The sequence below is a fragment of the Adiantum capillus-veneris genome, chromosome 4 (assembly GCF_014529385.1).
Source record: "Adiantum capillus-veneris isolate H3 chromosome 4, ASM1452938v2, whole genome shotgun sequence".
NCBI classification, from domain to species: Eukaryota; Viridiplantae; Streptophyta; class Polypodiopsida; order Polypodiales; family Pteridaceae; genus Adiantum; species Adiantum capillus-veneris.
Genome location: NC_140934.1, coordinates 18,080,888 through 18,107,324, shown reverse-complemented (window position 1 = coordinate 18,107,324; position 26,437 = coordinate 18,080,888). Strand labels below are relative to the sequence as shown.

The 26,437-nt window shown below is 45.8% G+C and overlaps 1 protein-coding gene across 1 annotated transcript in view; it reads right to left on the bottom strand.

The window, feature by feature from the left end:
- Positions 1 to 403: 403 nt before the first annotated feature.
- Positions 404 to 26,437, bottom strand: part of LOC147458803 (vacuolar lysine transporter YPQ1-like) — a 39,801-nt gene continuing 13,767 nt past the window's right edge. Inside the window, exons 6-7 of the mRNA XM_086510239.1 lie at positions 998 to 1,076; positions 404 to 916 (exon numbers count right to left, since the gene is read on the bottom strand). Coding sequence (XP_086366365.1) covers positions 851 to 916; positions 998 to 1,076 — 145 coding nt within the window. The 3' untranslated portion in view covers positions 404 to 850. The remainder of the gene's footprint in view (positions 917 to 997; positions 1,077 to 26,437) is intronic.

Genomic DNA, 26,437 nt, shown 5'->3' with positions numbered 1-26,437 from the left:
TGCATTTTACGAAGAATTGTGCTCATTACATGGCCAATGTTGCACAGGAAACTGTGTCACGGTGTAACAAGATCAGCAAATATGGCTGTAGGGACCATATTCTGACATAGCTGCACCAAATCCATAGCTGCCTTATTCTTATCAATGAAATGACTATAAGATAGCAAACCCCTTATGGGAAGCTGTGCCAAGGTCTGTGTAATGTGGTCCCATTTTCATGTCCTCACAGGTCCTCATTTCCAGATAACTAATTCCTGGATTTGAGAAGTGATTCAACCATCCCCCTTGCATGCGCACTCGTATATTAACACCAAGAACCACTGCTCCATCACCAAGCTACACAAATACTACTAGCTGTCCCCACACTTGATATTTTTGCAAGCGTGCAGAAAAAGAAAATGCGTCACAAAATCTTCTTTCCTTTTTAGCCCGATTAGCACAGTCAGACTCCTGCATCATCAATGCAGCAAATAGCTTGAATTGCTAGGACTGAACTACAGACCAAATGTACAGGACACTAAAAATTGTAAATGAATAGGGATATACACGAAGGGCAAGCAAGTTTAAGCACGCCTCTAATCGCTGTCATGAAACTAATTGAATCTTTGGCGGTCCCTTTTTTAGGGAAAGTATATTCACGATCTTCCTATCACCATCCAATCGCTGTGAGGAAACTGATGTTCCTATTTGAGGAAAATCTATCCACAATCCTTCCATCACTATCTGCAGACTTTCCAGCACATGATTATATCCTCCTCATCCAATACCTGCCCTCCCTTTACTAATTCACCTTCATACTATACACAGGTTGCCACGCATCCCTTGGTTGGAAAAACTGTTCATTGTCACGTCATGACAACAAAGGTGTGTACTCATTTGGCTCGGCACCTTTTGAGTGCCGACTGTAATAGTGGGCCTGACAAAAAAAAACCAACATAAAATTAAAACATCCAAAAGAGAGAATATACTTCAAGATTATAAGTGAATTGGCAGTTACTTGAATGAATATACTGAAATCAAGAAACACAGTGCCGAAGCTTCCAACAAGCCAGGGTGCCTTTCCAATCAAATTGTCCCTGAAACAACGACAAGTCGACAAAGTGATGAAATGCAGCATAACCAAGAAATAGACAGCTCAACAACTCATACAATGGCCATACTATTGGCAGACTACTCCTGCTACATGCAACCACACACATGCGCTCTCACAAAAAAGAAAGTCCATTAACATCTGTTCATGCAGTAGAAGCTAAAGCGTTGCGCGCGCGCACACACACGAGAGAGAGAGAGAGAGAGAGAGAGAGAGAGAGAGAGAGAGAGAGAGAGAGAGAGAGAGAGAGAGAGAGAGAGGAATTTTAACGTCGTAGGAAATTATCCCGAGACCTCAAAGATCTATCTGACGAGAGTTGAACTCAAGACCTATTCAAGAGGGAAATGGCATAGCCAATCTACCACACTTGGCTGATAGAAAGGGTATACCATTTTCCTCTTTTTATTAAGACAGCCACACACACACACCCGAGGAGAGAGAGAGAGAGAGAGAGAGAGAGAGAGAGAGAGAGAGAGAGAGAGAGAGAGAGAATTTTTGGCAAGGGAAGGAGGCTATTGCTTCAAAATCTCCCAGAACACCCAAATGGTGCCTATTTTGAGAGCAAGTACATCACTGCTTTCATGGCAATCCGTAGGCATCAAACAGAAAACTGTTAAACTAGGCACATGGCAAAATGGAAAAGACCGAAGGCCAGGGTTAAAAGCCTCTAGAGAGTACCCTGGCAAGCTAAATGGAAAGAGAATGTCAGTAGCCTCTGAAAGATACGCACTTCGACCAAAAGCCCATTCCGCAACTGTGAATCAAGAACCGGAGCCACCAAAAGAAATCAGCCGTGAAGATGACAGTGAGCAGCTACAAGAAACTCAGTGTCAGGCAGATGCCTGCCGGCTGGACATCCAGAGGTAATTGAGGAACACAAGGGAGAAAGCAGTTGGCGACGAAGATGAGGGTGAAGAGGCAACTGACATCGCCAAGATAATTCAGGAGGATGGCACAAAGTGGGTAACAAAGCACTGCACCGGAGTTGCCACTGCCCACTATACTATGAGATACGAGGCCGCTTCACTGTCTATTCAGAGAGGGTTTTGGACCACTTTCAAGGATCATCACCCAGTTTTTGGCTACGTAATTTAACTACTTTAATTTACAAGCAAGAGAGAGAGAGGCTCTTGCTTTAAAAAAATTTAAAGGCTATTAATTTTCAGCTTTTGGGCTTTGCTTTTAGCATCCCTTGTAAAACCTTTAAAAGAGTCTATGGGCTCTCACTCTGCAAAGCATCTAGACTCAGAGTCTGAGAGTGAGTCCCGGTGACCGACTTGTACTTTGAACTCAGATTGATACAAAAGAAATACCGAAAGGGGCGCCAGTCTTTGGGGCCAATATCTCTAGCCACAAAACTCCACCGGGCCAGTGTCGAATCAATTGTGAAATGTGAACTGTTTTGAAGTGATTATTTGTGGTGTCGCGGTAGATTCTCGACTTGGAGTGTCCAAGTCTATTACAGTGGTATCAGAGCACGGCTGATTTCTCCTCTACGGAAAATCCGATCCTTTTTACGCGGCACCTATGGCTTCAGGCAAAGATCAATCGACTTCCTCTGCATGCGGAGATGCGGGAAGAAATCACAACAAAAATTCACGCGAGGGGTACGGCCTGCCTTGGCCTACTCAGGCAGAGCGTCAAGAGATGGAGAGTCCACAATTGATCGGGCGATGCAACAAAGATGATGCTTAATTTTGCGAAGGACCCCAAATTTGCAAAATATATGAGCCAAACTCCTTTCGATGAGGTGCACACTCAGTGGTGGAAGACCACAAAACCACCCCGCAAACCCGCTCTCAAAAAACCTCCTACTCCCAGGAAGTATACAGAGCAAGAATTACAAGAGGTGGTTGATGCACGAATTGCTCAACTTTTTGACGCGCACAACAAAGCTAAAAAGCACGACAAAAAGCAGAAGAAAGGCGTTGACTTCCCGGGTTATTTGGGTCGTCAGTCTACTTTTGAAAAGGCAAGAAAGCAGAAGAAGCGTGTTCGATTTGAAGGAGTACCCAGTTCTTCTTCTTCTTCTTCTTCTAACAGTTCTTCTCGCTCATCTGACTTGAACGAAGAAGACAGAAAAGGTATAAAGTGAAGCAAAAAGCAAAGCTTCGAAAAGGGCAAGAAAAAGGCAAAGAAGTTTAAATCTCGCCCCGTTGTTGACAGTTCTACGGAGGACTCGTCTAGTTCAGACTCTGATGACAGCCGCTTTTATGCAAAGAAGAAATTTTTTTATAAAGCCAACCAGTATGATTTTCTCGAAGACAAAAGCAAGAAAGTCCGAGACTTTAAGGAAGGTGGACAGTCAATTAAATTTGACACGTTTTCTGGTTATAGAGATGCTTCGGAGGCTTTGTCTTTTGTACAGCAGTTTGACATAGCTTTCTCAGGAGGGCATTACTCAAAGCACTCTAAGATTCAAAGAGCTGCCTCTTACTTTAAGGGGAATGCTCGAACTCGGTGGTCCACGCTTCTATTAAACAAGACAACGCCAGTTAAATGGCTGAAATTCAAGAGGCTTTTTATTTCTTCTTGGCTGACTAGAGAGTGTGAACGCGACATACAAACTACTTGGAACCATCTTTGGATGACCAAGAAGGATACAGTGGACACTTATTGCAAGAGATTCTGGAGCTCTTTTCTACCCGCCTCTTCATTTAAGAAGATCTCGTTCAAGGAACAGATTGAGCGGTTTACCTTGGGTCTTCCTACAGAGATCCGAGATCACTGCCTTGAATAAAAGTCAGCTTCCATTCAGGAGTTGATGAGTCATGCAAAACGGGGTTTTTCCATTCACTCAGGCAGTTTGACCTACCCCACAGATGAGATCATGACGCAAAGAGCCGAATAGACTTCAACAAATGAAAGTAGAAAGAGGAAGAGCAATCCGAAAAAGAAACAAAAGGATGCACGACCCAAGCTTACTCCTCAAGAGAGGACTCGCTTCATCAAGGAGGGAAAGTGCTTAGGATGCGGGGAAACTAGGCATATCTCCGTAAAGTGCCCTAAAAAGGCACAGAAAGAACAGATTAGAAAGTTTGCAGAGGTTGCTTCCCCTTTGCATATCTTGACACAAAAAGGAGTCCCTTTCTCGTGGGAACCCACAGAGGTGACTGCCTTTCAGACTTTGAAAGAGAAATTGACTACAGGACCAATTTTGACTTTGCTGGACTTGCAGAAGTCATTTGAAGTATATTGTGATGCTTGTGGTCGTAGTCTGGGTGCGGTCTTAATGCAAGAAGGCCATGTCATTGCTTACGAGAGCCGATCGTTCTCAAGGCCGGAATTGACAGCACAGATATAAGAGAAAGAGCTTTTGGCAATTATCCATGCTCTTACTCAGTGGCGGCACTACCTACTCGGAGCGGATTTATTGTCTTTACAGACCATCAGAGTTTACGCTACTTCTTGTCAAAGAAGCAGCTATCGGAAAAGCAGATGCGGTGGGCGAACATCTTGTCACAGTTTCACTTCCAGATTGTCCATGTGCAGGGACAAAAGAATTTGGTGGCAGATGCTTTGTCTTGGAAGTTGTTGGTTCTGGCTATTTCCGCGATACATCATAGGAGCTTCGAGGATATGGTCGACCAGTATACCACAGATACGGATTTTACAGACGTTTTCACACGGATACGGGATGGGGAGACAGTAGCGGGATATTCCATTCGGGATGGCTACTTGATGAGGAAAACCATGTTGTGCGTTACACAGTCGTTGAGGGAAAAGGTTATGACTGAATGCCATTGTCCACCTTTTACGGGTCACCGCGGCATTGCGTGAAAGGGGTAGAGAGATACTTCTTTTGGCCGAGACTCAAGAAGGATGTGGACGAGTTTGTGCGCAATTGCTTGGTATGCCAGAAGGTCAAGTTTGACAAGCATAAAGCACAGGGATTGTTACAGCCTTTGCCCATACCCACCCGCCCCTGGGAAAGTATTGCAATGGATTTCATTTTTGATCTCCCGAGAACACAAAGTGCTCATGATGGTATCTGGACTGTTATTGACAGATTTAGCAAGCAGGCTCATTTCATTTCAGTCAAGAAAACAGTCAAGCCGGATCACTTAGCGAGACTGTTTGTGGCCCAGATTTTCATATTACATGGCATGCCCGAGACGATTGTCTCCCACAGGGACCCCAGATTCACGAGTTTGTTTTGGAAGGCAATTTGGGAGAACATTGGCACGCAGTTGCAGTTCTCGTCATCTTTCCACCAGCAGACTGAGGGGCAATCTGAGATTGCCAACTCAGTGGTTTTAGATTTATTGAAGTCTTATATCTAGGATCAGAAGACTCAATGGGAAAAGTATCTACCTTTGGTGGAATTTGCCTACAATAACACGATACACTCTTCGACGGGGAAGGTGCCATTTGAGATTATCGAAGGTGCTGCGAAGATTCCACCCTTCCTAAGCACGAAAGATAAGATTTTTGAAGCTGATGAGTACATGCGCGACTTGGACACGGCTTTTGCCAAGGTCCGCGAGGCTTTGCAGAAATCTCATGAAAGACGGAAAAGGCAACGGATCACCATTGTTGCGATTTGAAATTGAAGGAGAATGATTGGGTGCTCTTACATTTTGAGAAGGCACACTTGAGAAAGAAAAAGGGAAAGGAGAGGCTTTTTCCAAAGCTTAGTATGCGATACTACGGACCTTTCCAGATCTCCGAAAAGATCAATGATATCTCCTTCCAACTGAAACTGTCCGACACTTGGAGGATTCACAATGCATTTCATGTGAGTCTCTTGAAACCTTTTAAAGGTGATGTGCCCGAAGATGGGAAGCCTGATGAGCAACCCGAAGTGGAAGAAAACGAGGAGATCCTTGTTCCTGAACAAATATTGGCACATAAGGACAGAAGAATAAGGGTAAAGTGAGAAGGCGGTTCTGGGTTAAATTCAAGAACTATCCTACTTTGGATGCGAAGTGGATGGAGGAGGAGGACCTAGCAGATACTCCTCAGAGTGTAAAACTTTACCTTGAAGCTTTTGGTTTAGCATAGTCTACTCCAAATGGAGCCCCGAATTCAGCTTGGCCGGAGATCTGGTGCAGTGGGTTGCACAAGAGGGGAGTTACTCCGCTCCTTTGTCAACAGATGCCTTGATTTTAGAATACTAGAGTCACTGATGTCTCTTTAAGCTTCAAGGATACTGAGAGCTGACAGTATTCTGCTATATAATTTTTTGAAATGGAATTCCCAAATATGAAACTGATTTGTTCTTGACTTGTTTTCAAGTGCAGGAATTGATAGTCGAAATGACTGCACATTTTGGTGTGAATGATCTCGATAGACATGCTAGCAATAGGGTAGTCAATCAAGCATCTATGAGGTCTTGAGTGGATCTAGATGCGATTGCTAATTGCATTGCCGATAAATCATGGTCTAAGATCCGAATGACTATTGAATATGATTTGTCATGTGATGTCCTGTGATGTCAAGTGATGTCCTGTGATGTCATGTGATGTGACTGTCGAGTAGTACATGTGCTAGATGTGTGTTCCTAGTGCGTCGGTACTAACAGTCAGTGTCTCCCAAGACAGGTTATGGCTTCTATCTGTTTTGCAGGCGTAATTGAGGGCAATTACAATGCTTTCAAGAGGGAGGTATGTCACAAACTAGTGACGTGGCTGCCCAGTGTACACACACACACCCTGTTTTGCAGGTGCAGGAACCCCCACATTTCACGCTGTAACTACTGACGTGGAAATGGCCTGTACGGCGTTGAATTTGCTGACGTGGCTGAGTGTACGGACGCCCGCACCCTACAGCAGCTGTACGGAACAACCTACGCAAAAGCAGTGAGCAATTATATGGCAGCCTTTTTTCTTTTTTGGCTACGGCTTTGCTTTTCTTACGCAATTCACCCAGTTTTTGGCTACGTAATTTAAATGCTTTAATTTACAAGCAAGAGAGAGAGAGCCTTGCTTTAGATTTTCAAAGGCTTTTAATTTTAAGCTCTTGGGCTCTGCTTTTAGCATCCCTTGTAAAACCTTTAAAAGAGTCTATGGGCTCTCACTCTGCAGAGCAGCTGGACGCAGAGTCTGAGAGTGAGTCCCGGTGACTTACTTGTACTCTGAACTCAGATTAATACAAAAAGAAATACCGAAAGGGGCGCCAGTCTTTGGGGCCGTGCCAGTGTCGAATCAATTGTGAACTGTGAACTGTTTTGAAGTGATTATTTGTGGTGTCGTGGTAGATTCTCGACTTGGAGTGTCCAAGTCTGTTACACGAGACCTATGGGACCACGCTCAAAGTTGCCACCTGGAATTGTAATGGATCTATGCGCCGTGATGTGGGTGCTTTTGAGGATAGTTTTACTAGAAGAGACAACATCTTCTCCTTTAAGACACGTCAGGCCCCTGGGCAATCTATGCCTCGCATCCATGGATACAGATGGGAAACAGCCTGCAGACAAGAGATGCGATCAGAGCACAGAGGGTGGGCTTAGGGGGAGTGGCAGACTAAGACAGTGTTATTCAGAGAGGAGTTGCAGCCATTGATACATAAAGCCCGCAGGGATGAGCAGACTAGGTACATGTGGGTGAGATTGAGAGAAGAGACAGGCAAATATCTTTACATTACTATTTGCTACTTTCCCCCGAGTACGTTGTTAGCGTGCAACCGAGAAGGAAAATGAATGCCCCTATGGCCTTGCACGAGCTACACCGTCGGAACGAAAAACTATTGCACGACCAAAAACACATGTGGTAAACACCTATAGAGATTTATGAAAAACCCTCCAAGCATGGAACACACTCAAAATCAGGAGAAACAAAGGATATCATGACGAAGCTCGTCTCGTGGAGATGTCCATAGAGTATCCATAGGCAAAAAACAGAGAAGAAACGAAGAAGTTATGCCGCTCGAACATGGAGGTGTCCTTTTTCTTGCTCGAAAATGAGCTCTCTGGAAGTTTTTGCAGGTCTGCAGAGAATTGCAGTTATTAAAAAAGGGAATTTTTTGGCTCTTATCCCAAGGGATTTTCTCTCTCCTCTTAGCCGACATGGTTCCCTCCTTAGGCACCTTTTAATTGGTCCAATTTTGGCCTTCTTTGGGTGAAAAATGAGTTGTCGGTGACCATTTGATCAAGGAATGGGGTGGGGGCAAGTGTCCGAGAACCCAAAAAGTGGCTAGGCACCTGTCCAGGCAGTGGGAACTCAAAAATTGCGCCATCTCCTTCCCCATGAGCCCACGAGCCCCCATAGCCAAGCCTTGAGAGAGCTCCTCTCGCCTTTGATACACCATATTGGGCACCCAAAGTGCCCTATGTACCCTTTTCCTCTTCTCATGTGGGATTACTCCCATGCTACATGGCAACTCTTCCCAAGCTTCCCAACTTCCCCAAAAATTCCCACCTTCTCCTACAGCATGAGAGGACTTCTCAAACAATTTTCCCCAAGGCAAACCTTGTTGCTCCGGTCACCGAATGACGCGCACTACACATGGCTCGAAGCCCATCACCTCGGCTATCTCCAGAATGTAAAACTTCAACATTTCTAATATTAGACCCCCAAGTTGGCCCAGTTGCCCTTGTCGCATGCATCTCCAATCACCTTCTAAGTTCAGACCACCCGTTTCGAATGCTCATAACTTATGATGTACAAGTCTGATTCACAAACTATAAAGCATAGCTGAAAATACTTATTAAAAACCATGTTTTGGAGTCTCAACAACCCAAAATATCAGCATTCAAGCTTGGAAAAATCACACCTTTGTACATGGATTTTTACAAGGCCACTACCAAAACTTGCAAGGCTATGTACACATATATACATGAGGCTAGTGGGTAAGCTTTTTGGCATAACTTAGTAACTTCATGCTTATCCAAAAAATGCCTGACAAAGTCAGTCTATGCATCACCCAGAGGACATTCCCCCTTTTCTATTTTGAATGATGACTTATGGTAGTTCTCTAGCGATGGTGACATTATCGTTCCCTATTATCATTCTAGGGAACTTCAATGCTAGGACTTCCCATCACCACACAGTATTTTATGATACTTCAGAGGAGATGTTGAGAGAGCTAAATGTTGTAGAGACGGGCCTATCCAAACTATCAAAGGATGTGGAACATACTGAGTATGGACGACACTTGATAGACATGGGAACTGCACATGGACTGGCCATCTTGAATGGCCTACAGAGATTTCCCGCCGCGGAAGGTTTTACATGCTTTCCACACAGACATGGAGCCAGCACAGTGGATTATGTCATGGCACAGCCGAGCGTCATCTCTAGTATCCAGGATCTCACCGTTGGACCCAAACTTGTTGGGGTGGCACTGGATCATGCCATTCTGTCGATGACCATCTCTTTTCAATTTAATGTAGCACACAGTCCACGCGCAACAGCACCTACTCGCTACACCTTCATGCGGGAGACGGACTCTATATATATAGATGGGATCTACAGACAGTTGTGCACTGAGGAGCCAAGGCAACCTCTGGAGGAGCTTACTACTATACTGACACAGACATTACGTGATGCAACAGAGGCATATCCACACACTCAGCCTCAACAGAGACGCCGTTCTGGGAGCATGCCACAGATCATTTGGTATGATGCGGAATGCCGCGAGACTAGAGCCAAACTTCAGCGGAGGCGCTTTTGGAGGGCATCACTCACAGACAGTCACAAATTGACTTCCGACGCCTAGTGCGGCGGAAGAAGAAAGCTTTTTTGGCTCGACTACAGCAGGATCTATACCAGCTATTCTTGAGTCAAGACTCACGTGAGGTATGGCGGCTCTTTCATAAGCACTCTCCCCCCCCCTGCCATTACCTCTACAGAGGCCTAGGAACAATACGCTTCATCTTTGTACACAGTTCCTGGACAACCGCCCCCTCACGACCCTCCCGATCCATGCCCACACGCATGTGTTTTTTTCACCGTTGAGATGGTGAAGAAGGCCATTGACAGGATGAGGACTGGGAGAGCATATGATCATGATCGCTTAGTGGCTGAGCATTTCATGCATGTCAGAGATCTACTAGCAAAGCTTCTAGCAGTTATGTTTAACAGTGCCATGTGTGAAGGCTTGCCTCATACTTGGAGCCTATCTACTATTGTGCCTATCTTCAAGTCAGGAGACCCTATGGAGCCTGGGAATTATCGCACTATCATGATTGGACACACATTGGCACGGTTGTACGCATCCATTCTTGAGTAGCAGCTCCGTAGATGGGCAAAGAGGGAGAGGATACACGCAGCCGGGCAGGCAAGGTTCAGGAGAGGCTTTTCTACTCTTAACCATATCTTGACATTCAGAGCCATCATTGAGGAGGGCAGATCACATGAGAGACGGATCTATTGTAGCTTTGTGGACTTCCGCAAAGCATTTGACACAATACCCAGAGCTAGATTGATGCGCAGACTATAAGAGATGGGAGTACCCATAGAGCTAATTTGGGGGATCATGGCATTATACAGTTCAGTAGTGGGTCATGTACGCACCTCAGAGGGTCTATCTACACCGATTCACTCCACTATTGGGGTGAAGCAGGGCTGCCCGCTCTCTCCTACTCTATTCGGTATGTATGTGGATGAGGTTTCTGACTACATTGAGAGCGATAGTGATAGAGGTGCATGGCTGGCAAGAACATGGATTCCACTATTGTTATATGCTGATGATATTGTGTTGATCTCCGACTCCCGGGAGGGATGCAACGTCACTTGGATGCTTTGCATAGGTTTGTCCACGACAGTAGTTTGTCTGTCAACCTTGGTAAAACCAAGGTTATGGTGTTTAATACCACCCCACAGTGGATCAGGAGGTCAGCACCTACATTCACATACGGCCAGGAGACAGTGGAGTATACAGATGCTTACACTTACCTTGAGGTGGTTTTTAGCGGACCAGCATTTTCATTGAGGAGAGCAGTAGAGACCAGATTGAATAGAGCCCATGCAGCATTGGGTAGATTGGAGAGGATGTGTTCGCAGGTTCAGTTTCAAGAGCCTCGGACAAAGCTTTGGCTCTTTGACACTCTCGTGGCTTTTGCATTGCTCTATGGAGCTGAGATATGCGGACCTTCATTGGATCATCACGGGAAGTCGGGTCACACTGATGGATGGGGGGACATGGAGAAACCTCTAGTCTCTATGATCTCGCGGCTCATTAGAGCCAAGGCTTCAGTACCACGTGCCATTATTCGAGCAGAGCTAGCGGCCCCCCCACTAGTGGTTGATCAGTCTCCTTAATACACCGCATGTGGGAACTTCCCACAGACAGATATGCCCACCTTGCACTTGAGTCCTCTCGACAGTTAGCCATGCAGGGAGATACAGCATGCTGGTATGGGGAGATGACATCATGGTTTCACGTGCATGAGTTCAGCATAGACAGATTGCCACCCTTCCAGTACTCACTGGATGCACCATCTCACACTCTTACACAATCCGAGATCACCAGGCTCATCCCCCACGACTTGACTCAGCTAGACACTAGGAGGACATGGATACAGCCAGCACAGGAGATGGGCACGAAGATGGATTTCTACAAAGAGCATCTTCTCCAGCTTACAAAGGACGGTTTTGTGACGAGACTCAGATACATGGACACCCACTTGTCTCTTATATACGATGTGCTATTGGCCAGATACGCACATCTTCACACCAGTTGCGGATTGAGACTGGGAGATACAGCGGAGTACCAGCAGAGGCCAGGACATGCCCCTTGTGTGACATGGAGCCTGAGACAGAGTTGCACTACACATGCCGATGCCCCGTCTACTACGAGATACGAGGCCGCTTCCATTGCTTGTTCAGAGAGGGGTTTGGACCACTCTCCACAGTCATGGGGTATGAGGATCAGAGATGCATGGGTTTGTTCTTGCTTGAACTGCGCAGACACAAAGAGATCCTGATGAGAAGAGAGGCTAGCCAGTCTCAGAGACGGATCACAGATTTCTTTAGAGCAGATATTGGACAGCCGGAGGAGCTACTACCACATCAGAGCCCACATTCGTCTCGCACCAGAGGCACACTAATCGACCGAGCGATTGAGCTGGGGAGATCCAGACGCCCACGACTGCGGAGGACTACATAGCATCAACGGAGGCTGCATCAGAGCATTCGGATCACTTTGGCCAGGCATGCACGACGTCCGGTCGGACTACTGCCATGGAGGAGATTGATGAGATCTGCCAACGACCGATGCTAGATCTCTTGTGATTTAGCTATTTAGCTATCCCAACAACTGCATTGTAGCTATCCCAGCAACTGCATTGTAACTTTCTGGTCTCATAGGTCACTTTGGCCTTTTGAAGACGTTAATATAACATTTCATTTCATTTCATCTCTCTCTCTCTCTCTCTCTCTCTCTCTCTCTCTCTCTCTCTCTCTCTCTCTCTCTCTCTCGCGACTATGCACATTTACTCACTGCAAGTTCAAGAATCTTAGTACCGATGCTGGATCTCCTGTGATTTAGCTATTTAGCTATCCCAGCAACTGCATTGTAACTTTCTGGTCTCATAGGTCACTTTGGCCTTTTGAAGACGTTAATATAACATTTCATTTCATTTCATCTCTCTCTCTCTCTCTCTCTCTCTCTCTCTCTCTCTCTCTCTCTCTCTCTCTCTCTCTCTCTCTCTCTCTCTCCCACTTTACCTGTACTTTCAAGACACAACAGACGGGAAAGAGATACAGGCTGCTACATTGCACCTGTATGAGAAGACCGACACCAGATTAGCCCCTAAATAGGCGCCCCTTTCGGTATTTCTTTATTCTTTAACAGAGGGAATAAAAGCTGTGGTTCCCTACAAGCTGCCCCGCACAATCTTGGCTGAATTTCAACTGTTCTGGCCTGATTTCGGCAACATAACTGTACTAGGACCCTTCACAGTCAGTATTCCCATGCATTGGATGACTTTCCCGACGCATACGAACACTTTGCAAAACCTGGCGTGAATCTGCAGCACGCTGAATTCTCTGTTTTCTGCTCCGAAAATGCGCCAGATCACCTGTACAGTGGTCCCCGAACCTCCTGGGGATATTAGGGTCCGTTTAGGGCCAAACCCTAAACCTGCAAATATACACAGCAGGCTGTAATTCACTGTTTCGGGCTCCGTTTTGCGGGCCGGTCACATCCGTAGAAAGTCCTCAAGCTCCCGCCCCTGTAGGGCTTCTTGCCCTTTGAATCGGACAAGATTTCGCACGTGAAACCTCTCCGAATCACCTGTACCTGTGGGGGATTAGCCGCTAGCTAATCCAGTACCTGTGCAAGAGGCTCTTGCCTCGGCAATCGCGCATGAACCCACACAATTGTACATTGGTCAAATGAAAAGCCCACTAGAGGGGCATAACATACTGCCATAGGTGTCACCAGCGTGTGACTACTATCTATCCTTTTTGTTGATTTCTTTCTTATGATTTATTCATTTTCACTTTTTGGAAACACCCCTCGGGAAATCCAACTGCCCTGCATTGCATAGCTAGTGTGGAACTGTTCAGAGGGAGTTCAGGCCTGAGGGCAAGAGAGCACTAAGGTCGGACAAGGACTATGGTTAGCCAAAGTGGGGTCATTGACTAGCCAAAGTGGAATCCTTTGCTACACAAGCTACATTTCAATTCTGGGTGTGGCTGCAGTGTACAAAGGGGGTTAGATGACCTAGAAAGATACAATGGCAGCATCTCCTAAAATTTAGGGAACTGCTATTTTGGGACCTGAAAGTGTGTTTGTGTCATTACCTCCGGAATGACAAGAGGAACATTTTCTTACTCTGCCATGAAGTCAATTGGGCAACCGGTTGGGAGATTTTTAGGCGGCAACCCCGAAACGGGAAAATGCTTCTAAATGTGCCAAGTGGCACCTTCTGGTGCACTTTCCTCATGCAACAACAAGTGGCGCTGATTTTTAAGCTGGGAGAGGCTCATTTTCAGATTTTGTCACAGGTTAAGAGCTATGGAGTGCTTGCTTTCCCTCCTATGTACAATGCGGTGCCAGGAGTGATGCCCTGCACGCTACGCACTGCCCAGGTACTGGATTAGCTAGCGGGCGGCTAATCCCCCGTAGGTACAGGTGAATTCGGGGAGGTTTCACGCCAGAAATCTCATCCGATTCAAAGGGCAAGTAGCCCTACAGGTGCGGGAGCTCGAGGACTTGCTACGGATGCGACCAGCACGCGAAACGGACCCGAAACAGTAAATTACAGCCTGCTGTGTATTTTTGCAGGTTTAGGGTTTTGGCCCTAAACGGTCCCTAATACCCCCAGGAGGTTCGGGGACGCGAGGGGACCGCTGTACAAGTAATCTGGAGCATTTTCGGGGCTGAAAACAGAGAATTCAGCGTGCTGCAGATTCTCGCCAGGTTTTGCAAAGTGCCCGTATGCGTCGGGAAAATCAGTCAATGCGTGGGAATACTGACTGTGAAGGATCCTAGTACAGTTATGCTGCCGAAATCGGGCCGGAACAGTTGAAATTCAGCCAAGTTTGTGCGGGGCAGCTTGTAGGGAACCTCAGCGTTTATTCCGTCTTTTAAGCAATGAAGAAATACCGAAAGGGGCGCCTAAGTTAGGGGCCAATCTGGTGTCGGTCTACTCATACAGGTGCAATCTAGCAGCCTGTATCCCTCTCCCCTTTGTTGTGTCTTGAAAGTACAGGTAAAGTGGGCGACAAATTAAATGGGTGAAAGCAAATAAGGTTTAAGTATAAAGTCTACCGCCCTTTTTGAAAGTACAGGCCGGTTTCATGGTTCCATCGACGGGATTAAATCACTTTTTCCCATAGAAGTGAGCCTTGGTCAGGTTGGGTTTGAAGACACAAGGGGATCATAGACCAGACACAAGGAATTGCAATTATGGCTGACAGACCAGATGATGTGACTGAAGAGGTTTCCTCTTCACAAGGTCAACAGACACATGAAGTGGGTGAGTCTTCAAGACCACCACAGACGGATGATGATATATTCAGGACCCAGTTGGCTACTATTGTGGCTATGTTCACACAAGTAATGCAGAACTCGAGGTTTTTAGCCTTTTTGCAACCTCCTCTGGATCATATTCAAAAACCTGTTAAGGCTCGAGCACAGGTGATTCATACTGCAGAGTCAATGGAACACTTGACGGAGAACATGCAGTCTCCACAACCTGTGCCTGAGGTGCAACAACAGGTGGCTGAGATGCCAGTCTTTCAAGCTGTACCAGTTCAGCCAGCCACCTTTCAACAGCCTATAGCTGGTCCTAATGGGCAGGGAAGCAACCTACAGGCTATGCAACAAGTCTTCCCACCACCTTTAGTACACCTTGGCTATTTTGGAGGTGGATCGGTATTCCAGAGCATGGCTGGTCATGCACCTAGAAATCAATTTTACACGCCAGAAACAGTGTTTGGGGGTGCTCAAACAATGATGCCCAACCCCATGTATGGTGTCACGGGCATGCTACCAGGGTTTCAAAGCACTCAGGGTCAATTTGGGATGCCACTGGCAAATTTTGGTATGGTTGGAATAATAAATCAACAGCCAAATATGGCATTTCCAGGTCAACTTAATAGCGGCCAAGGAACACAAATGAACCCTAACAGTGTTCCCATGTTTCAGTCACTTCCATATGACAACTTAACGCCGCTGGAGAGGCCAACTCCGTACAAAGAAGGTGGCAAAGGTGTGACATTCATGACCTTTACAGGGTTTGATGACAGGAAGAAGGCTCTCTCATTCCTCCAGCAGTTTGACAAGGCCTATGCAGGGGGAAACTTTAAAGCGGCTTCAAAGGTCCGCAAGGCAGCCACTTCCTTGACAGGGAATGCGGGACAATGGTGGACAACTTTATTGCTGCAAGGGCAAGCTCCGTCCACATGGATTTACTTCAAGCAGATTTTTGCAGCAGCATGGTTATCTAATGACTTTGAAGCAGATGTCATGACAGAATGGCACCAGCTTAATGCTGCCACTTGCAAGAATCTGGATGACTACAATCGGAAGTTTTGGAAAGCTCTACTTCCAGTAACTTCCTATAGGTTTGTGCCATTGACAGAACAGATTGAAAAATACTGTTGTGGCCTACCCAAAGGATTGAGAAAGTACTGCACGAAGACCAAAGTCACTACTTTGACGCAACTCATCGAGGTAGCAAACACTGGCAATGGTTTGCTCAAGGGAGAAGATTGTGAATTCAATACTAGCGTCAAGGAAGATCAGCCAAGAAAAATTCAGCGAAGAAGTATGTTCCCAAGGAGGCTCCGAAAGGGACTCAGGAGCCAGCCAACGCAGGGAAAGAAAAAGCTATAGCTGAATCAAAAAAGGGACCAGCGAAGAAATGGAAAAGACGTTTTCCTCGCAAGGCAGAAGAGCAAAAGAAGGTCCTGAGGTCAAAGAACAAATGCTTTATCTGTGAGCAGCCTGGCCACATTGCTTACAATTGTCCTACAAAGAAAAGGCCAGCTGATTCTGAAGACAAGGAGGACAGGAAAGGAAAGAAGCCCATGGCTGGTCTAGTGCCAGATATGGTGGGCGACAAGCCAAATTCAGATGCAAGTGAGCTTTGCAGAGCATGGGGAAAGGTCAGGGATCAAACAATGCTTATCTTCTTTGATCCAGGGGCCAAAGCCAACTTCATTTCCCCAGAATTGGCTTCAAAGTTGGGAATCAGACCTGAAGAGATGGGGTATACAGCAGAGGCAGGTTTGGCATGTCCTGGCCATATAGAGGCTGTGACACCCATCATCGGAAAGTTGCGCCTACATATCCAGTCCTATGTAGATGTTGAAGAATTTTACATCATGCCACTGGACGGATGTGATGTGTTGCTAGGTATTCCTTGGTTATTTCGTGTGCAGGAATCATGGATGCCTACAACAAAAAGATCACTGTACAGAGCAAGGGAAAGACTCACATTCTGGATGTAAAGCTTAAAGGGGAGTCTATTCCCACTGTATCAGCTTCTGCTATTTCTATAATAAAAAAGCATCTTTCTACGTACTTGGTTTTTGCACGTGAAGTGTCAGATTGTGATGAATCAAATTTATCTGTGCTAGATAAAGAAAGGTCAATGTTTTTACAACAGTATACTGACTATTTTTCCGATTCATTACCGTCTCAATTACCGCCAGAGAGACCCGAGGACCATGCGATAGATTTGGTGCTAGGCAATAGCCCACCAAATAAGCCTCCGTACAGGGTTAGTGCGGCTCAGCAGAAAGAGATAATGGGCCAAGTACAGGAGCTGTTAGAAAAGGGGTTGATTCAGCCCAGTCCATCTCCATTCTGTTCTCCAGTGTTGTTGGTGCAGAAAAAGGATGGCTCATGGCGTATGTGCATCGACTACCGTGCACTGAACAAGAATACCATCAAGAATAGGTTCCCTATACCTAGAATTGATGATATTCTTGACAAATTAGAAGGAGCAGCTATGTATAGCAGGATAGATCTAAAGAGTGGGTACCATCACATCCGCATTAGATCAGAGGATGTGCACAAGACTGCTTTTAGAACAACGTTTGGCCTTTACGAATTTTTAGTGATGCCCTTTGGTCTCACAAATGCTCCTGCTACGTTCAATAGGATGATGGACAGAATTTTCCGTCCACACCAGCAGTTTGTTGGTACATTCTTTGATGACATGATAGTCTACTCAAAGAATGAAGAGGAGCATAGGCATCACTTGGCCATTGTGTTCAAAGAGCTACGCAGTCATAGGTTGCTCATCAATGCAAAGAAAAAGTGAATTTTTTCTGGAAGAGATTCACTTTCTGGGACACGTTCTCTCAAAGGATGGTGTCAGAATGGATCCTGCAATAGTTGAAGCGATCAAGTCATGGCCAGATTTGAAGACGGTGCACGATGTCCGAAGTTTCTTGGGACTATGCTCCTATTACAAAAGGTTTATCCGAAATTTCGCTGAGATTGCTTCACCTTTACATGCTCTTCAAAAGAAGGCAGTCACCTTTAGATGGACACAAAAAGAGATTTCAACTTTTAATCTCTTAAAGGAAAAGATGACTTCAGATCCAGTCATTGTGTTGCCAGATCTTAGGAAGTCATTTGTGGTCCAGTGTGACGCCTGTGGTAGTAGCATTGGTGCAGTGCTAATGCAAGATGGCAGGGTAGTAGCCTATGAGAGCAGAATTTTGCAAGGGCCAGAGATGACCATGCAGGTCTATGAGAAAGAGTTACTGGCTGCGATTCATGCACTCTTATGTTGGAAACACCACCTGCTAGGTGCAGACTTTGTTGTCCAAATGGACCATCAGACCTTGCGGTACTTCTTGACACAGACAAAGTTATCTGAGAAGCATATGCGATGGGCAAATATGTTGTCCATGTTCCATTTTTAGATTGTGCATGTGGAAGGCAAGAAGAACGTTGTGGCTGATGCCTTGTCAAGGAAGCCACAAATTTCAGCTGTGTCAATTCCTTATCATGAACTTGATGATATGAGAGAACAGTATGCAAATGATGAAGATTTTGCAAGGGTCTTCGAGCAGCTAATGGATGGACAACGTCATGAACACTATCTTCTTAAAGACGGGTTCATGATGATGCATGGCAGATTGTGTGTCACAAAGCCATTGCGACGCAAAGTTATGGAAGAGAGTCATGTCCCACCGTATGCAAGGCATCGTGGTATCGATGCTACAGTTAAAGCGATTGAGACATTCTTCTACTGGCCTACATTGAGAAGAGATGTGGATGCCTTTGTGCGAGAATGCCTAATTTGCCAGAAGGTCAAGTTTGACGGGCAAAAGGCACGAGGGTTATTGCAACCACTACCTATTCCAGATAAACCATAGGAAAGTATTGCTATGGATTTTATCTTTGATCTTCCGAGAACGCAGACAGGAAACGATGGTATTTGGACCATCATTTGCAGATTCAGCAAGCAGGCTCATTTTATTCCTGTCAGGAAGAAGATAAAGCCAGATCAGATGGCACGCTTGTTTATGAGCAATATTTTCAAGTATCATGGCATGCCACAGTCGATTGTTAGCGATCGTGATCCACGCATGACAAGTTTGTTCCGGAGAGGCTTGTTTGAGAATATGGGCACAACGCTCAAATTCTCTTCGTCATTTCATCCTCAAACAAATGGGCAGTCAGAAGAGGCAAATTCTACTGTCCTAGATCTGCTGAAGTGCTATGTGTCAGAGCATAAAGGAAAGTGGGAGCAGTATTTGCCATTGGTGGAGTATGCATACAATAATACAGTGCATTCATCAACTGGCAAGGCACCTTTTGAGATAGTTGAAGGTGGCAAGAAAGTTCCTCCCATACTGCATACAAAGGACAAGATATTTGAAGCAGATAAGTATGTTCAGGACATGGATGAAATGTACAAGAAGGTCAAAGTGGCCTTAGAAAAGACTCAGGCAAAGCAAAAGAAAGCAGTTGATCGTCACCGCCGTGAAGTGGTATTTTCACTTGGTGATTGGGTGCTTTTACGCTTTGAAAAGGCAAGGTTAAAGAAGATGAAGGGCAAGGAAAGACTGTTTCCAAAGCTCAGCATGCGTTACTATGGGCCTTTTCAAGTGTGCGACGTAATCAGTGATGTTGCATATAGGCTGAAATTGCCTGACAGTTGGAAGATTCACAACGCGTTTCATGTGAGTCTTCTCAGACCCTATGTGGGTGATGTGCCAGAAGATATGCCAGCTGAAGATCAGCCGGAAGTCGAGGAACTTGACGAGATCTTAGTCCCGTAACAGATTTTGGCACATAAAGAAAGAAAAGTGAAAGGCAAGGTTGCTAGGCGTTACTTGGTAAAGTTCAGAAACTATCCACCAATGGATGCTAAGTGGATGGAAGAAGGTGAACTTGCAGAGTCACCAACTGTGTTATCACTTTACCTTGAAGCCTTCGATTTGCAACCTACCTTGACCCCTTGAGTTTCAAAGCTACATGGATTGTCAGTGTGACAATGGCTTCTGAAACAAATGATGTACATGGTATTTAAAGTGAGCTCAAATGAAATACCTGTTACATGAATGTTAGAGCTGTACAGATTGTCAGTTTGGCAATTGCTCTTATGGATGTCCAAAAGTTTGGTTAGTGCTATAGAAGTGAGTATTTCTTGTCAGTTTGTCAAGGATACAGTAATTGCTTCTATTAAAGAGTACATGTGTAACTGCATTCTTAAATTGTCGGTTTGGGTATGCTCGAAAGTGTTACGGGATCCAACGTGTACTATAAGACAATGGCAAAATGTGTAGCTACCATTTTGTCATTGGAAAGTTAATGACTCAAAGCCATGGCAGAGTGCGAAGCTACCACTATGTCATTGGGACAGGGTTCACACGCAGGCAATACATGTGTCGACGAGGTGTTGCATACACCACGGTTGACAATGAGCATGTATGTGTCGTACATGTGTCAACAGGTGTTGAATACATCAGTGTTGATTGTGAGCATGTACGACATAGATGCAAACGAGGACGTTTGAGATTTCAAGAGGGGGGTATGTCACCAGCGTCTGACTACTATCTATCCTTTTTGTTGATTTCTTTCTTATTATCTATTTACTTTCACTTTTTGGAAACACCCCTCGGGAAATCTAACAGCCGTGCATTGCATAGCTAGTGTGGAACTGTCCAAAGGGAGTCCAGGCCTGAGGGCAAGAGAGCACTAAGGTTGGACAAGGACTATGGTTAGCCAAAGTGGGGTCATTGACTAGCCAAAGTGGAATCCTTTGCTACAAAGGCTACATTTCAGTTCTGGGTGTGGCTGCAGTGTACAAAGGGGGTCAGATGACCTAGAAAGATAGGGAACTGCTATTTTGGGACCTGAAAATGTGTTTGCGTCATTACCTCCGGAATGACAAGGGGAACATTTTCTTACTCTGCCGTGAAGTCAACAGGGCAACCGGTTGGGAGATTTTTAGGCGGCAACCCCGAAACGGGAAAATGCTTGTAAATGTGCCAAGTGGCACCTTCTGGTGCACTTTCCTCATGCAACAAGAAGTGGCGCTGATTTTTAAGCTGGGAGAGGCTCATTTTCAGACTTTGTCATAGGTTAAGAGCTATGGAGTGCTTGCTTTCCCTCCTATGTACAGTGCGGTGCCAGGAGTGATGCCCTACATGCTACGCACTGCCCTCTCTCTCCTCTATGGCAGTATGTTATGCCCCTCTAGTGGGCTTTTCCATTGACCAATGTACAGTTGTGTGGGTTCATGCCCAATTGCCGAGGCAAGAGCCTCTTGCACAGGTACTGGATTAGCTAGCGGCTAATCCCCCGTAGGTACAAGTGAATTCGGAGAGGTTTCACGCCAAAAATCTCGTCCGATTCAAAGGGCAAGTAGCCCTACATGTGCGGGAGCTCAAGAGCTTGCTACGGATGCGACCGGCACGCGAAACGGAGCCCGAAACAGTAAATTACAGCCTGCTGTGTATTTTTGCAGTTTTAGGGTTTTGGCCCTAAACGGTCCCTAATACCCCCAGGAGGTTCGGGGACGCGAGGGGACCGCTGTACAAGTACTCTGGCGCATTTTCGGGGCTGAAAACAGAGAATTCAGCGTGCTGCAGATTCTCGCCAGGTTTTGCAAAGTGCCCATATGCGTCAGGAAAATCAGTCAATGCGTAGGAATACTGACTGTGAAGGGTCCTAGTACAGTTATGCTGCCGAAATCGGGCCGGAACAGTTGAAATTCAGCCAAGTTTGTGCGGGGCAACTTGTAGGGAACCTCAGCGTTTATTCCCCCTTTTAAGCAATAAAGAAATACCGAAAGGAGCGCCTAAGTTAGGGGCCAATCTGGTGTCGGTTTACTCATACAGGTGCAATCTAGCAGCCTGTATCCCTCTCCCCTTTGGGCCACAAATTAAATGGGTGAAAGCAAATAAGGTTTTAAGTCTAAAGTCTACCGCCCTTTTTGAAAGTACAGGCCGGTTTCAATAGGGGAGAGAGGGCAGTGCGTAGCGTGCAGGGCATCACTCCTAGCACCGCACTGTACATAAGAGGGAAAGGAAGCACTCCATAGCTCTCAACCTGTGACAAAAACTGAAAATGAGCTTGCTTGCTCCTATAATCAACGCCACTTCTTCCTGCATGAGGAAAGTGCACAGAAATGTGCCACTTGGCACATTTACAGGCTATTTCCTGTTTCGGGGTTGCCACCTAAAAATCTCCCGACCGGTTGCCCAGTTGACTTCACAGCAGAGTAATAAAATGTTCACAGCAGAGTAATAAAATGTTCCCCTTGTCATTCCGGAGGTAACGACGCAAACACATTTTCAGGTCCCAAAATAGCAGTTCCCTAAATTTTAGGAGATGCTGCCATTGTACCTTTCTAGGTCATTTGACCCCCTTTGTACACTGCAGCCACACCCAGAACTGAAATGTAGCCTCTGTAGCAAAGGATTCCACTTTGGCTAGTCAATGACCCCACTTTGGCTAACCATAGTCCTTGTCCGACCTTAGTGCTCTCTTGCCCTCAGGCCTGAACTCCCTCTGAACAGTTCCACACTAGCTATGCAATGCAGGGCAGTTGGATTTCCCGAGGGGTGTTTCCAAAAAGTGAAAATGAATAAATCATAAGAAAGAAATCAACAAAAAGGATAGATAGTAGTCACACGCTGGTGACTCTCTCTCTCTCTCTCTCTCTCTCTCTCTCTCTCTCTCTCTCTCTCTCTCTCTCTCTCTCTCTCTCTCGCGCGCGCGCGCGCGACTATGCACATTTGCTCACTGCAAGTTCAAGAATCTTGAGTACCACACACTACTAGAGTGCTCAACGTTTGTTGACATCCGAGCTTGTTTCCCTCACATTTTCAGCCAAGACTACATACTTCCCTCTCCCAGCCACAGTGTAGGCTCTCCATTTCAACCTGATTATCCTTCAATAAATACCCATCTTGGATGAGAAGCATGTGAATGACCAGCCAACAAATCAGTCCATATTGCTGCAAAATCAACATCTTATCATACTTTTCACACTCACTCACAAGTCAGTGTGAGATGTAGCGCTAGAGATGGCTGCTATGTATGGCTTTCTTGACAATGCATTGGCCACATTTTTCTTTCCTGGGGTGTGTATAGTTTGAAAAGTAAATATAGAGAGGAAGTTTGCCATCCACTTATGCCCCTCGAACGATCAAGCATTAGGTCATAGAACTTTGATGCCATCGGTGCCAAAGTCCTACCAAAGCTTGGAGGCATCTTTCGTGTCACAAATTGCTAACGTGTCAAGCCACTAAAGAACAGAGCCAGCCTGCACATCCGGCCAAGGGGCCTAAACCCTAAGAAGCAACAGCAAGAGAAGAAGAAGCAGAAGAAGTTCCCACCAACTTATGGGACCCCGTCTGATGGGACCCAAGTGACCTAAAGATAAAGCAAGCCCACACACACACTCAATTGCGTGGCGGATTGATGACGTGGCAGCAGCTATACGGACAGCCAGCAAATCGCGTTGACATGCTGACATGGCAGATGTACCGATTTTCGTAATTTACGCTGGTTGTTTTCAGCGCGAGCATTTGGGCCAGATGCTTTTAGAGTTTGAGGCTTTTCATGTAACTACTTTTGAGAGGCCAAGGGCCTTTATATATGAGCCAAGGGCTCATTCTCTAGCATGCTTCCGGGAGAAGGTGCAGAAGATGGAGTACTCGTAATGTACTCAATTGAAGCAATGTAAAGAAATACCGAAAGGGGCGCCAAGCTTTGGGGACGGTGCTCTCTCAGGGTGGAACCCCGCCATTTCCCGTCTCTATGCCGTGCATCCCTTTCAGTTCAGTTGTTATTTAAAGTGCTTAAAGTAGTTCAGTATCTTCTTTTCTTTTGGCACGTGGTGCCCGTCCCGGTGACAATGGTATCAGAGCTCCAGGCGTGTGCTTTTCTGAAAGCATACAAGTCCTACCAAAGAGAGGAGACAAAGCAAGGTGGCGCTTCCAAAGTTCACTAGAAGTTTTACGAAAGAATCTTCGTGTCTCGGACCGAGACTTATTAGCCACTCACACCCTTACTCCATCGCGCATCGCGAGCGCTCCCGTCTTTGTCTTACAGGGCATAATCCATAAGGAATTCAAGATCACTTGTCTGAGAAGGATCAAAAAAACATTTTGAGCCATTGTTTTTCTCAGAAGTAATGCCATGCAGTGGTGGTGTCACAAGACGAGCACCACGTGCCAATAGAAAAGAACAGACTGAACAGACTTTTAACACTTCAATAACAACTGAACTGAAAGAGAGAGACAACACCCGACACGGAGTGGCGGAATTCCACCCCTCAGAGAGTATTGGCCCCAAACCTTGGCGCCCCTTTCGGTATTTCTTTATATTGCATCAACACAGAACAAGCCGGTACTTCAGACTCTGCACCTTCGCTAGGAAGCATGCCAGAGAATGAGCCCTAACCTCATATTTAAAGGCCCTTGGCCTAAAAAACAATTACAGTGAAAAGCCTTCAAACTCAAAAGCATTTGGTCCAAAAGTAAAGCCAACAAGCTGCCAACGCAATTTACGAAAATCCGTACAGTCTTGCCACGTCAGCACCGTCAGCGTGAAAAGCGAAAATCCGTACAGTTTTGCCACATCATCACCGCCAGCGTGAAAAGCAAAAATCTGTACAATTCTGCCAGGTCATCAGCAAGAATGATTTTCGAAAATCTGCCACGTCATCAACTTGTTTCGCAAGTTCTTGTGTGTGTGTGTGTGTGTGAGCCCTGCTTTATTTCCTGCTGCTTTGCCTCTTCACTTAGGGTTTAGGCCCCTCGACCCACATCTGCAAGTTGGCTCCCTTCTTCAAGGCTTTGACACGTCATCAATTTGTGACAAGTGGAAGTCGATAGCTACCAAGCCGCACACTCCAAGGACTTTGCAAGCTTTCAAGGAAAAAAATTGCCCGAAGTTATATGCCTCCAAACATCTTTCTTCATAGTGCAACTTCTGGCAGAGTGGGGTATCCTGAAATGCTTGCCACAAAAACCCTAGTAGATTATGGTGAAATTTTTGGACATCTCTCACCAGGTGTCTCTTCTCAAACCGATAACCTTGGAGGTCCAATGTGATTGCTATGTCTTAAGACTACCATCACCACCATAGGAACACTGTCAATCAAGGCTTGTTTTGACGATTCAAGAGCTTATGGACCATGGTGCAGTCGGCTACAACCTTATGGAAGAAACCTAACCTTAATTTTTGGTGCAGGTTTCATGATGGAAAGCCAGTCGTCTTTTCGAGCTCCACTAGTGTCGAGATTGCTTTTTGATTTTGAACTTTGTTTGAGAAATTGTTTGGTGATCCTGTTAGGAATTTGTTTGAAATGGACGGTATCTGTTTTAAACCTGTCTTGGTAACGATTTGAACTGTTTGACTCTGGTTTTAATACCGGTTTAATGCTTGGTGATTTACTCTCGGGTGGAGTAGCGAGAAATGTTGTTTTGGTATTGTCTCAACCTCGAAACCACGCAGACGGGATGTCTGGGGAGCGTTTCGTTGTATGCTTGAAAACCAAACCTCGAAACCACGCAGACGGGATATTTGAGGAGCATTTCGTTGTATGTTTGAAAACCTCGAAACAACGCAGACAGGATGTCTGGGAAGCATTTCGTTGTATGCTGGAAAACCTCCGAACGACGTAGACGGGATGTTTGGGAGCGTTTGGTCGTATGCTTGAACCTCCAAGCGACGAAGGCTGCGATCTGGGGAGTGTTTGGTTGTATCAGTTCTCTGAGCTCTTTCTCCGGATCCTTTTGGGTTATTTGCGGGGGGAAGTGACGGGGTAGTCATTGCGTAGCTTCATACCGCAAACCGTCTGTCTCATGGGGGTGCTCAGCGGCATTATTCGTTGTGTCTTGTAACATGCATATGCGAGCATTTGTGTTGCATTGTGATGTGCCAACTATAAATACTCCTTATTGGATGAAATTTTTTTAAGAAACCAACGACCCAGGATATCAAGAGCTCCAATCTAGAATGAGAAAATTGATTGTCCCTCGAAATGACCCTCGAAAATTTTTGAACTAACTTGAGTTTTTTGCATATATGCTGTAATCACAGACGATTACCTTTTTTCAAGAAGGGGAGATGTCACAAACTGCTCACATGTCAAGCCACTGAAGAACATAGCCAACCAACACATCGCGGCCGAGGGACCTAAACCGTACGTAGCAACAGCAAGAGAAGAAGAAGAAGCAGAGAAGTTCCCACCAACTTATGGACCCCGTCCGATGGGACCCAAGTGACCTAAAGATAAAGCAAGCCCACACACACACTCAATTGCGTGGAGGATTGATGACATGGCAGTAGCTATACGGACAGCCCGCAATTTGTGCCGACATGCTGACATGGCAGATGTACGGATTTCCGCGTTTACGCTCACCGTGCTGATGTGGCACTTGTACGGATTTTCGTAATTTATGCTAGCTAATTTTCAACACCAGCTTTTGGGCCAGAGAGTTTGATGTTTTTGATGTAACTGCTTTTGAG